This window comes from Elaeis guineensis, chromosome 10 (assembly GCF_000442705.2).
Source record: "Elaeis guineensis isolate ETL-2024a chromosome 10, EG11, whole genome shotgun sequence".
Classification (NCBI taxonomy): Eukaryota; Viridiplantae; Streptophyta; class Magnoliopsida; order Arecales; family Arecaceae; genus Elaeis; species Elaeis guineensis.
The window spans coordinates 81295239-81310732 of record NC_026002.2 but is presented as its reverse complement, the minus strand read 5'-3'; the positions used below and the strand labels follow the sequence as shown (position 1 = coordinate 81310732).

Genomic DNA, 15494 nt, shown 5'->3' with positions numbered 1-15494 from the left:
AGGGAGCTAGGGTTGATCTTCACATGCTAGATGGCAAGGCATATAATGATACAATGAAAAAATGGGAATCGATGAATTGTTTTGGGAAAGAAAAGGAGGGGGGGGCGGCGGATGGGATGAGGGGGCATTTCTCATGCAACACAAGGGAGTAAAGCGATCTAGAACTAGTTTTTTTTTTTTTAATTTTTTTTTTTTATTTTTTAATTTCCATGGAAACCTCCATTTTGCATGTTATTTCATAACCTTAAAATTTCATCCAATCAACCATGTGGAAACATATCTTTTGATGGTTTTAGATTACCATGGGAATGTCTAATTTTCATGGAATACCATGGTAACAGTATAATGTGGCTAAACTAAATAAAAGATGATTTGACCTCTTGCTGTAACTTTGCCGACCATGAAATTTAAAACTTCATATTAAATACATCTCATATGATATTGAAACCATATTGCACAAAGGATTAAACTTGTTTGTTTCCATTATTTTGGCATATGTTGCATTATTCTTGAATTATATGGAAGAGTTTTATTTTGCAAATTGGGATAACATTCGCATATTTGTGTCTCTCAAGCTCATGCATCTTAGTTGCATCTATTAGTTTTTTTTGCCAACAATTAATCATTCCGAAGGCTTAAAATACAATGGTACAAGGGTATATTGGTTATGCATTGGTATGGTATGTACTGCAATATGCCTCTATATCAACTCATGTTTGTTTATACAAGGCGGTACTGCTGGGTATGTACCATGGTATAGGGCTTGGTACAAGATGGTAATACTACGGTATGGTCAGTTGTCAATCCTAAATCATTCTTATCCATGTAAGGAAAAAGGGAAAAAAAAATCAAATCTTTATCCTTTTTGCATGGTTTCATTTTTGGAATTAAACATCACTATTATGTTATTATAAAAGTCAAATTAAGACAAGCTGGTATCTTGCTCCATTCAAGATGAACCATGATTGGGGCCTATATTTTGATCACAAAACCTCTAATCTATGTCCATCATCCCTTCCCTTTATATGTGAAGGAGATTGTATTTACATATGGGTAATATTTGTTTCTGTTTTATAAAGATGTATTAAAAGAAAATATAATTTGGTTATTTAATAAATTAAATATTAAAATCTCCATCACAATTTATATAGTTTCAATTTTGTTATAAATATATTTTATATGTGCCCAATTGCTAGTAGGGGTTATATAATTGATCCTACAGCTCTCTCTATGCTTGTACATAGGGGGGATGGGGCTTGATAACACATTACTAATTTCCATTATATGGTAATAAAGTAAGTTTCTGGGATGACTTCTTACTTGAGTTTGATATGATGCTAGAGTATAAGGCCATAGGGAGAATCAACTGGCTAATGTGCTAAGCTGAAAGATGGAGTTGGCAAGGGTGTGCGGACCCCAAGTGACCCTTTGAGACTACATCCAAGAAGGGATGGAGAAGGACACTATGGTGCAAGGTTATTGAAGTTGGCTGCCGAAGGGAAAATGAGAAAGTGTTGGGTCAAGGATGGGATCCTTTACATCAAGGGCAACCAAATGTTCATGCCTAAATGGGGAACCTAAGGAACTATTGAAGGAACACCATGACACCAAATGGGCTAGACATCCCAGGCAGTGGCAGACAATGGCTTTGTTGGAGGCTACTTATTGCTGTCCGAATATGTGCGAATATGTGGAGCATTCCCTTATTTATAATGACTTTATCAAAATTCTTGTGCATGGAGATGAGAAAGCAATGATCTCTTTCAATTCAGGATCTCCTATGCAATTTTTTAAAAAAAGCTAAAACCTCATTTGAAGTTGATATGGTACCGCACAAGAGTCAAACATTTCTTTGTAGCACAAGAGTCAAACATTTCTTTGTATGGATAATCATCTTGTCAAGAATTGTTGTGGAACTAAGATGACCATGCTTTTAACCCTGGTGATTATAGATGTAAGGTTGTGACTATAATTGGATAATATCGCAGTCAAGGTTTTCCGTTTCAGTACCAAATCCTATACCGGTACCATCTTATTATTATAGTGTTAGTATGCAGTACGGTATAAAACGGTGAGGCATAGCAAGTGTTAGTATGGTACAAGATTATGTACTAGTTCGATACTGGTAAGGTATGGTACGTCTGTCACGGTATATGGTGTCGATTGGTATGGCAAACCTTGATTGTAGAATTGAGGAGGTGAGATAATTGGACCGCTACATGCTATTGTGTTACGAAAATAGGAAGGAGAAACCATAAATACTTTTCCATATGAATTTGTGGAAACTTCTGCTATCCAGAGAAAAGTTAGAACTAAACTTGTTGGTTGGAAAAGAAGTAGACAAGAAGGGGGGGAAAACTCTTATGAAATATAATCTTATCATTTTGTCTTAACAATCCTACCTAGTAACGAGCATGGGCATCTTAAGAGCCTTGAAAAGCAATAGATTAGCTATTGTTATATGGTATATACCACACAAGATTCTAGCATTTCTTTGAAGTCTGGATAATCATCTTGTCAAGAATTTGCATTGGACTAAGATGACCATGCTTCTGACCCTGGTGATTATAGATGTACAGTCGTGACTAGTAACTTGATAACATAGCAGTGTTGAGCAGGTGAGATAATTGAACTATTGCATGCTGTAGTTTTCAAATAACAGGTAGGAGAAGCCATAAATACTTTTCCATATGAATTTGTTGAAACTGCTGGTATCTGGAGAAAAGTTAGAACTAAACTTGTTGGTTGGAGAAGAAGAAGAAGACAAGAGGAGGGGGAAAACTCCGATGAAAATTAATCGTATCAATTTATTTAACAATCCTATTTGGTGACAAGCATCGGCATCTTAAGGTCCTTGGAAAGCAATAGATTACCTACTGTTGTATGATACTACACTAGTTTCAGGCATTTCCTTAAAATTTGGGTAATCATCTTGGCAAGGATTCTCGTGGGTCTAAGATGATCATGCTTCTGACCTTGGTGAATATTGATGCAAAGTTGTAACATTAACAATATAGAGGTGAGATAGTTGGACTTTTTCACATGTTGTTGTGGTGTTAGAACAGTAGGAAAGAGAAGCCATTAGTACTTTTCCATATGAATATGTGGAAATTATTGATGTAGATAATTGGACTTTCACATGCTGTTGTGTTGGAAAAGTGGGAAGGAGAAACCATAGATACTTTTCCATTTGAATTTGTGGAAACTGTTGGTATAGATAATTGGACTTTCACATGCTGTTGTGTTAGAAAAGTAGGAACGAGAAGCCATAAATACTTGTTGGTTGGAGAGGCTTCCATTCGATTCCATTCCATTTAGGAGGAAGAAGAAGAAGACAACAAAAGGCGAAAACTCTTATGAAATATAATCTTATGAATTTGTCTTAACAATCCTCTCTGGTAACGAGTATGGGCATCTTAAGAACCTTGGAAAGCAATAGATAAATTACTGTTGTTTCAGTTGTTCATAATTTGTGTCTTCCAATTTTTTTCCAAAGATAATTACTGACACAATGAAGAATCTTTATATTGTCAAGATGTTGAAAAAAGATGCCTCTGGATATTGGATCTTAAGGTTCAAAAGAACTAGGAAAGATAATTGGACCTTTTTTAATTTTAAATAAACATCAACAGTTTTTCTGTTGCCAAAACCTAAATAGTTCTCCATCCTCACTATAGCAGCTAGCTTCTGTATCCTTTATACTTTTGAGGTTTGATTTGCATTTGCTATCGCTGGCATTTCTTTTGCTTAGAAATGCTCTCACTATGTTGACCAATTGCTTGTGAATGCTATTTATCAGTTTTATTTTTTTCATTTTCAGTCTACATGCATCCACTGTTAACTTTAGGAGGGGGGGCCACCTGGGTTGTCTTCACCGTTTGCATCAACTTGTGGCTCAAATGTCCTCCATTTCTTATCCTTGCACCTCTCATCCGAGCTTTAGAAATTTGTCATTTTGTTCATTTATTTTTGTTGGCATTTCCTTCTCACTCCATCTGCTAGTGCCATGTCTTCTATACAATGCTATTCCTCGCATATCTCTCTCTCTCCCTCTCTCTCTCTCTCCTTCTCTCTCCTGATGAGATAGAAGAATGTGAATATAACATGAAATTTTGTTTATGATAGAGTAGCTTCCTAACAGTTGCTACTGTCACTTTTGGTTGTCCTTACAGAAGTTTGAAGCCTAGGATCCACATTACAGAAGGGAAATGAAAACAAAGTAAAACAGCTAGTTTGAATTCTGAATAGTTTATTGCGTAACTCTCAATGGACTCTGTGGGGCTTACCAGAGTTTTGATCAAGTTGCCCCTTTAACAGCTGTACCTTAGGTTTTACTCATGCTAAAGGGTGTTTCGTTTGTCAGATGAGATGGTGACAGACTTTTGGGGCTGCTTAGTTGCCAGGTTTTGTTCTAAGGGATTTATCCAAACTTAGAATGGATGAGCTTTGTGAAAATAGTGTTTGGCTGCTTCAGATGAAACCTGTTCTGCAAAGCCAGGCATGTCAAACCTGGCTTTTTTTTGGGGTTGGGGGAAGAAGATCCCTTTTTGCTTCCTATAACTTTTTACTATTATTATTTGTTCCAGTAAAAGTCGCAGACTACCAAACAGCCCCTTTACCATTCCCATCTATTTCTGGTTGTGGAACCATTTGCTCCATACCATTTTTTTTTTTTTGACATTCTTCTAATTGGTGTGTCATAAAATCCAGAGTCTTCAGAGACAAGAGTTGAAACAAAGGAGAGTGATGCCATCGACACGGTCCCTGAAGCTGAAACAAGGGAGAGTGATGTCATTGATGCTATTCCTGTAGCTGAAGGAGAGGAGACTGAAGGTATCAATGCTATTCCCAAAGCTGAAACTTCTTTAGATGAGATATTATTGACTGATCCAGGAGGGACAACAGCAAAGCTAAGTGGAGCAAGCAATGATGGTAGGCAGAAAGAAGGAGAGGTATGACAATGATATTTTAGTGGTTATTCTGTTTATCACTTCTCTCATCCCATGAACTACAATGATATGCAAGGGATTTGCATTTATGTTTTCTCCAAATTTGGATGATCATACTTGGTAACCTTGGGATAATAAGAAAAAGAGTCATTGCCAATAATGAACAAAAGGTAAATACTTGAACTCTGTGAAGTGTCATGATTTTTAGCTTGCTTTGTATTAATTTGTGGTTGATGTTAGTGAACAAAAACCCTCATGTTCTCAAAGGCTTGTTTTGTTGTATGTTTAATAGATCTGGTCTAGCACCACCATCTATTGGAGTTCTGTTTGGACATCTTTTTGATAAATCATTTACCCTCAACTGCTGTATGGTTATTGTGTTAATGTTGTCTGCTTCCTTGTCTGCAGGTCTGGGCTCTTGTTGGTGGGAGTGAGGAGATTGTAAATCACTTTTATGAACTTGTCCCTGATATGGCGATTAGCTTTCCTTTTGAGCTGGATAGATTCCAAAAGGAGGTAGGGGCCTAATTATGTTACGCTTTCAACTCCATATAGCCTCATAGTAGTGGAGGATAATTTTGAGTATTGCAAGAGAACTTCTAATTTAGATGGGCCATCATTTTATCATCTCTATGGAAAGATAAATGAAACTGATAAACATATGTAATTGATAGTGCTAATCTACAATTACTGTCGCCTTAATGTTTTAAAAAATGATTGCACTAGGGAAAGTGTAAGAATTGCATTATAAAGTGGTGTAATATCAACAGCTTGGTATGGACAAGGCTAATGCCTAATGGAACCAGGAGGAGACTCAAAAAGGAGAGAGGGCTTCTGGTTAATAATTCAAAGAAGCAAAAAAAAGAAAGATGAGAGTTGTGATATAAAATTTTAAAAGCACAATTTTGTAATGAAAGTATGACATAATATCGGAAAATCATTGAAAAGTTTTGATAAATAAGTCGATAAAGCTTGTTGATTAAGATTGTGGTTATGGTTTATGGTTTACTCATTTCTCTAGGCCTTTTGATAGACCATCTTCCTTCATGGTCATATGCTTTCTCTCTTTTCTTTCTTTTTTTTTTTAGTTTATTAAAAACCATTGATCACTTCTGTATTAAACATAAGCTTCAACATGTCGTTTGCGGATCTTTCATGTTTGAAAGTTTACTGTTTGCTCCAAAGTAACTGAATTGGCAGACTTCACGTTAATAAATATTTTGTACATATAATTTTTGTAATAAGCTAGGTCGCACCATTTAATTTTTTCCTTCTCTTCCTTTTATACTGTCAATTCCTTTTAAATGTAATATCTGTTTGTAGACCAGATAAGATTGACAATTTGGAATCTAGTTGTTATGATTTATATTTTTGGAAGTAGCCATGGTTCTATAAGATAGAAGGTTACCACAAAGCTCATAATGAGCATGTAAGGGCCAAAAGAAGACTGGATTATCTAATCATAATTATTCATTCATCTTGAAAGTAGCGTTTTTCATTTGCTTAAGCTTTGTTAGCTCGTGTGGCATATGTTAGATGACTGTTGTTTTCTGTTGCATGCAGGCTATATATTATCTCGAGAAGGGAGACTCTGTTTTTGTAGCAGCACATACTTCAGCTGGAAAGACAGTTGTTGCAGAATATGCATTTGCTTTAGCATCAAAGGTATAGCTTTAAATTTCTTATTCAGTGACTGATTACTTAGCTACATTTAGGTTGCTCAATCCAGCTCATGGAATTTGCTTTTATGAACATCTGAAGTTATAATCTGACCATTGAATTGAATTGCCCTTGAGACTTGAGGTGATGTATATTCTACTCAATCCTTACAGTTCTATTCTGTATGTTGCCTTTGTTGCATGAAGTATACTTATCTGGCGTTATGTGCTTTTTGATGTTCATGCTGATTTTGTAAATTATATATTTCATATGCCTCTGGTTGCTAAAGATGCTCCTGTCTTGCAGCATTGCACACGGGCTGTCTACACTGCTCCCATTAAAACCATAAGCAACCAGAAGTACAGGGATCTTTGTGGCAAGTTTGATGTAGGTCTTCTTACTGGAGATGTAAGCATAAAGCCAGAGGCATCTTGCCTTATCATGACTACTGAGATATTAAGGTCAATGCTTTACAAGGGAGCTGATATTATTCGTGACATTGAATGGGTAATAGTTTGAGACTGATTTTTCCCTCCTTTATGATTTATTAATTTAATGGATGGTAGAGTTATATTATGTTTCCAGTAACTTCTGTGTCTAAGAACCATGGAGTTTTCTGTTAAAATTTGGTTTTTATGTTGAATAAACAGGTTATATTTGATGAAGTACATTATGTAAATGATGTTGAAAGAGGTGTTGTATGGGAAGAAGTTATAATCATGCTTCCAAGACATGTCAACATTGTCCTCCTTTCAGCAACGGTATGTAGTTATATTGTGGATCCACATATTTGTGTATCAAATCAAATTGACGTAAAGGAGGACTTCTAGGGACTCCTTGATTCACCAACAAATAGGGACTTCTTGAGTGCTTTCTGATTGGCTGTTCCAGTTGATTAATGTTACCACATGGAAGTGAGTAGATGTGACTTCCATTATCTCCTGCAAGTGATGGAGGATTTGAGACTCAACTAGTTGATACTAACTCGTCATAGGGAATAGTGGAATAGTGGGGCTTCTATTAACTATTTGTTTTGCTGCCTAAGATATTTCTTTATTATGGATTGATGATAGAAGATGGTGAAACTGAAGGTAAAATTTTTTTCCACATATGAAGCTGGTATTGAAGAGAACATAAACTATCCCATTATCCAAAGAACAAAAACTTCCACCCCTATTGAAAAAAAAAAAAAAAAAAGAACACCTCTTCGTTCCATTGTTTCAAATTTTCATTTTATCTGTCATTGCCTGTTACATTTCCGGATGAGGAAGGGGAATAAATTTCTTTGCTATGTTGTAGATTGCTATTTGTACTGTATTTCACCGGAGAAGTACCTTTAGAGTTATGGATATGATGGTGTCACCCATGGAATGCCAAAAACATTTGCATTGCTACCCTATATGATGGATGTGTATGCAAAGGGTCAAGTCATTTACTGTATTACATAAGATAAAGTTAACATCGAAGTTGTTCTTATTAAACTTACAGACTCTTGGGCACAAACAAATTCTCTCTTGAGTCCATACTAGCATCCATTCCGTCTAGTAGAAACATATGACTTGCTTGCTAACTTGAAAAGCCTATGGATCATAACTAACTTGTAAAATCTTTCATTCAACCACTCAGAATCATAAAATTATTAACAGGTGCTCCTATTGTTTCTAATGAGTCAGATCTTTTGCGTTTTTTGATGGAAATGTATCTTATTACTTAGATTTTTTATCTATGTGCCTTTTGAGATAATTTCTGCATCAACTAAGGTTTGGTAACATTATTTAGGTCCCAAACACAATGGAGTTTGCAGATTGGATTGGTCGTACAAAACAGAAAAAGATCCGTGTTACTGGGCAAGTATCAACCCACGTTTCTTTGCATGCATTGTTTACTCATATCTAACTTTTGCCATTCTTGTTTTTCTATGACCTCTATCTTTTTCTCTACCTGTTTCCTATCCTATATCTTCATGCTTAGAATAACAAAAAGAGTTCCTTAAAAAAGTTGTCAGCTTTTGTTTTAAGTTATTTCTTTGCCTTATGCTGTGTTGCCCATCAGGACCATAAAGAGACCAGTTCCTCTTGAGCACTGCTTGTTCTATTCTGGAGAGTTGTACAAAATATGTGAGGGAGATGCCTTTTTGCCTCAGGGACTGAGAGCAGCTAAAGATGCCTATAAGAGGAAAAGTTCTAGTATTGTTGGAGGCAAATCTGGAACAAAATTGGGGGCTCCAACATCTGTAGGCGCAACTCAAGTAAGGCAACATGATAATTCTGGTCGAGATAAAATTCAAAAACACTTCAAACATCAAGTGGTTGACAATCTTTCGGGGACTAGTGGAGGTCACCAAAACAGTTGGGGATCAAGGAGATCAGAGTCATCATTATGGTTGTTGCTGATAAACAAGCTTTCAAAGAAGTCCCTTTTGCCTGTATGTATGGAGTATGCTTTCTCATGTTATATCAACAAAATTTCTGAATTTCTGAATTTCTTTTTTTAAATATTTTCATCAAATTCTCTTTTAACTTTTCCTGATTTCATACTGAGCCATTAAAAAATTATGGTTGTAACTTGTATAACTTATAATAATTTTTGTGAATTGTTCACAATTTTGTTGAATATTCTTTTTTAATCACCAACAACTGGAAGCTCAGCCACTTGTCACCTAAATGTCCAAGTGAGAGGTCTCTGGTTCAAACCTGAACGGTGGTGAATAACAACCATATTCTTGAAAAAAGAGAAGGAATACTCTTCTCTAATCCCTGACATTCTTCTGTGTTTCTCCTAAGTTTTTTTTCCCCTCAAAAACTTGAGAATCTTCATCCCTGCTGAAGCTACAAAGTGATATTGAATTTGTTATCATTAGTATACCCTAACTACATCTATTACTTTAGCTTATTTCTAATTAGGATCATGCACAAGTATTACATCTGATGATCTCGAACCTCTTTGATGACCGGATGTTTCTATGGCTCAGATTGTCATTTTATTATTATTTTTTTAATTTTTATTTTTTTTGCATTTTGGATTGTGGATATCTTCATCTACTTGTAATTACAACCTGAACTATCTTAATATGCAAAACTATGGTAGTGGAGGTTGCCTATATTGCTTATGCTTGCAATATTTGTACCATTCAATTCTCTTACCATTCTGAACATTTATTTGAACATCTGGCATGACAAATTTAGGTTGTTATATTCTGCTTCTCAAAGAATCGATGCGATAAATCAGCAGATAACATGACTGGAATGGACCTTACAAGTAATTCTGAGAAAAGTGGAATTCGTGTCTTTTGTGATAAGGCTTTTTCACGCCTAAAGGGATCTGACAAGAACCTACCACAGGTAAACCCATGCTACTTAGTGTTGTGCTCTAATCAATTTTAATTGGATCTTGACATTTATCATGCCTTTTGCAGGTTGTTAGAGTGCAAAACCTATTACGTAGAGGTATTGGTGTGCACCATGCTGGACTTCTTCCTATTGTAAAGGAAGTTGTTGAAATGCTCTTTTGTCGAGGTGTGATTAAGGTTGATTTTCACCTGGCCCTTTCCTGAGTTTCTTTTTTTGATCTTAGACCTCTAGTTTACTGCTGCCCTGATTTGAAGGGCATTGCATGGATGAGTGCTTTGCATGGTTTGACGGATGATGCTATCAACAAATGAGGGCCATGCCCTGCACCTTGTTACTTTTGTTGCGGTTGTTGTGGATTGCTTAAAAGTCTAAACTGAAAATAAAAAGAAAAATAATAATTATATATGAAATTACCAACCAATGATGCAATGTATAGGATGAATATTTATTATTTAAATATCAGTAGTATAAATATATTTGGAGGTAAATTGGTATGGTCTGACCTCCCACTTACCTTGAAGCTTGCTTGGTAGGATCCTCTCTTAACAAAGTTACCTTGGCCAAGAGCTCGAACCAAATTCAGGGGATGGTTGTCTGGTTAAGAGCCAGTTATTAAATGATTTTGAACTTTAGTGAATCATGAGTTGATCCTCAAAGCTAGGTCCAATTGGGATGTCTAAGGTTTGTTAGATGTCCCAGGAGTTAATAGTTGAAAGATTTCATTTAGATCGTAAATTTGTAAACATTGCAACAATAGTTTGATAGAGTAATAGCTGTTGCTTGTTTCGAAACTTTTAGGGCATTACTTAAGGGACTTCTGGATTTTCATGTGATTATATAACTACTAAATATGCTCGTTTCTCTTTTTATAGATGACCATAAATTTTTGCCTTCCCGTGCAATGTTCTTGCTTGCTATATGGCATTGACTAAGGTTTGCTGTCTCAGTACCAGACCTTGCATCGATACCATCCTATTACTGTGTTAGTACGACTGGTATAAAGACTCATTTGGCATATGGATACTCAGTATGCCCCCCATATTGCATACTAGTTCGGTACTTATATTGGTATGGTTAGTATGCACCAGTGCTGATCGGCACAACCAAGGTATGCTGTACACCAAGGTATGCTGTACCAATTTAGCCCCTCGGTTGGAAAACGACGTGAACCACTCTAGATCAAGTGGCATCGATGCACACAGTTCGCATCATTATAGGCTCGACAGCAAGCCTGTTTACCCATATTCGTGCCCCACATACGTCTGGTGCACACCCTCCTCACTTGTCTCATACAAGGGGGTTTCTTAGTCATGTGACCCCTTAATAATTAAAGGGCGTTGAGAACCTCTATGAGAGGTTCTCTACACCCCTTCTCACACTCTTTTTTCAAGAAAAATTGAAATTGCCCAAATCTAGGCTATTTCAGTGGATTTCATCTTGGGATCTTGTTGAAATCAGGTAATGTAGTTTCTCACTCATTTTATGCATTTTTTTTAATTTTGAGGTCAAAAAGTGGGTGTAAATTGAAAAAAATAGGGGAGGCCATGTTAAAATTTTGTATTTTGGTGTCATTTTGCGATATGTCGTAGATCTAGTGAAGATCTATCTGATGACACCAAGATTATAGTTTTTTATTGAATCTATAATTTTTAAATAAAAATATATTTTTGATTTAAAGATTTTAAAAATATAAAACTTAAAAAATCATTGTAAATTCAAAACCATGCTTAGGGGTATGAATTCCATTTTCAATAAAAATATCATACCATTTTATTTAACTTTGGGCATGATCATGTGAATAGTGATATAGGCTCAAATTTGAATAAAATCTACAAAAAAGTGGTATCTATGCATGTTGAGGATTGAGAAATATATAGTTAGCATCCAAGATGCTACATAGTTTTAAGCTCAAAATACTTTTCTGAATTATTTGTATTTAATATTTTCAAATTTAAAAATTAATATGAAATAAAAATAATAAAAGAATTATAAAAATTCGTGTATAGGTAACTCAGAAGTATTTCCTGAAGTAGAAAACATATTTTTGGCAACACATTGAAATTTCACTATTTTCCAGAAAATATGTAAATAATGATGAGTTGAGATAATAATAAACACATTATCTCTATTTTGGTTCTACATTTTTTGGATTAAAATAAAAGATCTAAATATTTTTATTTAAATATTGAATTACTGTAAAAAAATAATTAAAATTATTTAATCAAGTGAAACAATTACAAGAATTTAGTGTTATACGAAGTTAATTACCTAAATATCAGTTAATGTAAAAATGTTTGATATGTATTTAATTCACTTGCAAGAATGGATCTATTCAGGAAGGAGTTGGAGCATGACATTAGATGTTATCACGATGTGATGCTTAGGTTGGCACCATTGGAGGTGCAAGTGGTGCGGCATAGAATTTAGAGGGAGTGGGGTAATCAGGTTGAAGTAGCATCCCTCCGATTATCGATGTGTCGAAAATGCATCGAGAAGGTTCAGTAACTGATGAGGAAGCACTTTACAAGTAACGAAAGAGAGGGCTGTCTAGAAGAGGATGGAGGTGGATTGTTGAACTATAGAACCACTTTTCTATAACTCCAGGGTGTTAGAGGAAAGTTTCATTCCAGATGACGAGACATAGATCGAGGCAACCATCCAAGTAAGCTTGGATGACCAATGGTAGCCAGAGGAGATGGTTAGGCATAGGGCTTAGTTTGGGTTCTCATAATATGAGTTAGGCTCTGATTCTAAGCCAGTGGGGTAGAGCCAGAGTTCAGGAGGATCTCCTTAATCAGGGAGACCATCAACAGAGGTGGGAGGAGAATACCATCTATGCTGGAAGAACCATTCATCAAACCATCTTGAACCGGATGGTTTAGGCCATGCTGAACCGTACTGGCGGGATATCGGTCCGGTTTCGGTATGAAAAACAGTACAACGGCCATCTCAGAGAGAGGGAGAAGAGAGGAAGAGAGGGGGGAGAGGAGAGGGTGAGGAAGAGAGGCGTCGGAGGTTGTAGGAGCTCTTTTCGATCTCAATAAGGCCGAAGGGAGAGAAGAAGAGAGAGGGGGAGACCTCACCAGATTAGTGGAGGCCCTCGGAGGCCTTCGGACGATCGACGCCGCTGCCGCGAGCTCTCTAACGATTGGTGAGCCAGCACCGAGGCAGCGGATGGCGGCCGAGGCTGGAGGAAGGCGGATTCGATTTTTTTATTTATAACGGGTGAAGTCGGCAACGCAGTTGCAGACTTCGTCTTATTTTTTTTGAAAAAAATTTAGACGATGCGCTAGCTCGCCGGCTATCGGAGAGCTTGCGGCGGCTTCGCCGCCCATCCGGAGGCCTCCGAGGGCCTCCGATGATCCGATGAGGTCTCCCCCCTCTCTTCCCTCCCTTTGGTCTTATCGAGCTCGGAAAGAGCTCCGGCCATCGGAGGCCTCTCTTCATCTTTCTCTTCCCCTCTCTCCCTCTTCCTCTCCTTCTCCCTCCTCTCTCTTCCTCTCTTCTCTCTCTCCCCTTCTCTGCCCTGTCGGTTCACGTCGGTCCGATCCGGTTCGGATCCATACTAACTCGTATCATCGATCGGCCGGCATGGGTCCTGGTTCGGGCTCTGGAAACCTTGGCTGGAAGTTTTCGGCAAGAAGGACCGTAAGAAGTCCTCCAGAGAGATACCATCAAGGCCCACTATCCACGATCTTGATCCATATGCCTTTCCTAGCAGGGATGCAAAGCAGCATAGGATTGCTACCATATCGGCCAAGAATAAAAAGAAAGATGTGGAGAGCTATCACATCTTGATTCTATTTTAACCACATTCCAGTGAATGCGACAGGCAACACATACTCTCGGTCTGCTATCATTTTGATATATAGAGAAGGATAGGGTGCGGATTCTCTAGGACCGGAGGAGATCTATGGTAAGCTCCTTGACAATAACAAGGAGCTCCAGAATTGGATAGCATCCTATTAGAGCAAATGAGGTACCTGTGTATTGATAGTGATGTATGATGGGTGGAGGGGTTTTAAGAACTGGATAGCATTATCATCAACTTCCTGACTTATTATGATTTCGAGGCCTTCTTTCTCATCAATTGATGTTTCAAATAAGGTGCATGATGCACAGTACTTTCTCAAGTTAAGGGAGGATATGATAGATCAAGTGGGAGAGTAGAACGTCGAATAGATGGTCGCCAATGATAGGCCACAGTGTAAGCCTACTAGTGAGTTGATGGAGAGGCAGCCACATTTTTTCGTCACCATGTGTTGTCCATCGCATCAACCTTATGCTGATGGACATCGGGAAGATTCACAGCATCAAGTAGGTCTTTGAGATAGCCCAGTCTATCACCAAGTTTATCTATAATCATACATGGGTCCTAACTTTGATGAGCAAAGTTCACTGTGGAAGAAATACTGAGGTCAAGTGTTATATGGCTTGCTACTAATTATATTGTACTTAATAGCCTTCTTAAGAGGAAGGCAGGTTTGTGTAGACATTTGTTATTATCGAGTGGCAAGAGAGTAGATATGCAATGGTTGGTACTGAGGGGAGCCACTTGGAAGGCTTAGTGACGAGCCAGCAGTTCTAGCAACAGGCTGAGAGGATTGTGAAGGCTATCAAGCCTTTATATAGCGTGCTTCGGGCCGTGGACTATGAGAGGTATCTCTAGATGGGCTTCTTTTATCATATGATGATGGGGGAAATTTTTTGTGCACTGCGGGCGATGTAGAAAATCCGACATGTAGCGCACCACTTTATGGATTGGTCCACGTAATCACTGTTTTCCAACGCGCATTTAATGCCTGTAATTTTTTTTTTCATTTAAAAATTTTGTATGATGAAAATACTCCTGCTCTTTGAAAAAAATTATGATATCCTGTGGCATATTATGACTTTCTACACGCAGGATGTCATAATATGGCCTAGAAAATTATGACATCCTATTGCATATTATGACATCCTGTGTCAAATTATGACTTTCTGCATGCAGGATGTCATAATATGGTCCAGAATGTCATAATATAGAAGGGGCATTTTTGTCCAACCACTTTTCAACGTACATTTAATGCTTGCAGTTTCATTTTTTCATTTAAAAATTTTGAATGACGAAAATGCCTCTATTCTTTGAAAAAAAATTATGACATTCTGTGGCATATTATGACATCCTGCATCAAAATTATGACTTCCTACATGCAGGATGTCATAATATGGAAATAAGATGTCATAATTTTTTTCAAAGAGCAGGAATATTTTTATTATTCAAAATTTTAAAAAAAAGTGAAACTGCAGGTATTAAATACACGTTGGAAAGTGGTGGCTACGTGGATCAATCCCGTAAAGCGGTGCACTCCACGTCAGATTTTCTTCACCACCTGCAGTGCACAAAGAATTTCTCATGATGATGGTTGCCAAGGAATAGATCAAACAATCAGATCCACTGAATGGCCATGAGTACATAACCATTATTGAACAAATGGATAGGGGGCTGCATCAACAGGTAAGAATATACATTAAATAGTTGTTCATTGTCTAGTCT

At 37.1% G+C, this 15494-nt stretch overlaps 1 protein-coding gene across 2 annotated transcripts in view; it reads left to right on the top strand.

Moving 5' to 3' along the window:
- Positions 1-15494, top strand: part of LOC105050554 (DExH-box ATP-dependent RNA helicase DExH11) — a 52629-nt gene that overhangs the window by 23600 nt on the left and 13535 nt on the right. The window contains exons 6-15 of one of the 2 annotated variants that reach the window (XM_010930630.4): positions 4711-4833; positions 4906-4952; positions 5358-5465; positions 6513-6614; positions 6915-7115; positions 7259-7369; positions 8388-8455; positions 8661-9033; positions 9794-9949; positions 10024-10134. In XM_010930630.4, the coding sequence (XP_010928932.1) occupies positions 4711-4833; positions 4906-4952; positions 5358-5465; positions 6513-6614; positions 6915-7115; positions 7259-7369; positions 8388-8455; positions 8661-9033; positions 9794-9949; positions 10024-10134 (1400 nt within the window). Of the gene's footprint in view, positions 1-4710; positions 4953-5357; positions 5466-6512; positions 6615-6914; positions 7116-7258; positions 7370-8387; positions 8456-8660; positions 9034-9793; positions 9950-10023; positions 10135-15494 lie in introns of both variants that reach the window. The other variant, XM_010930628.4, reaches the window with a different exon arrangement.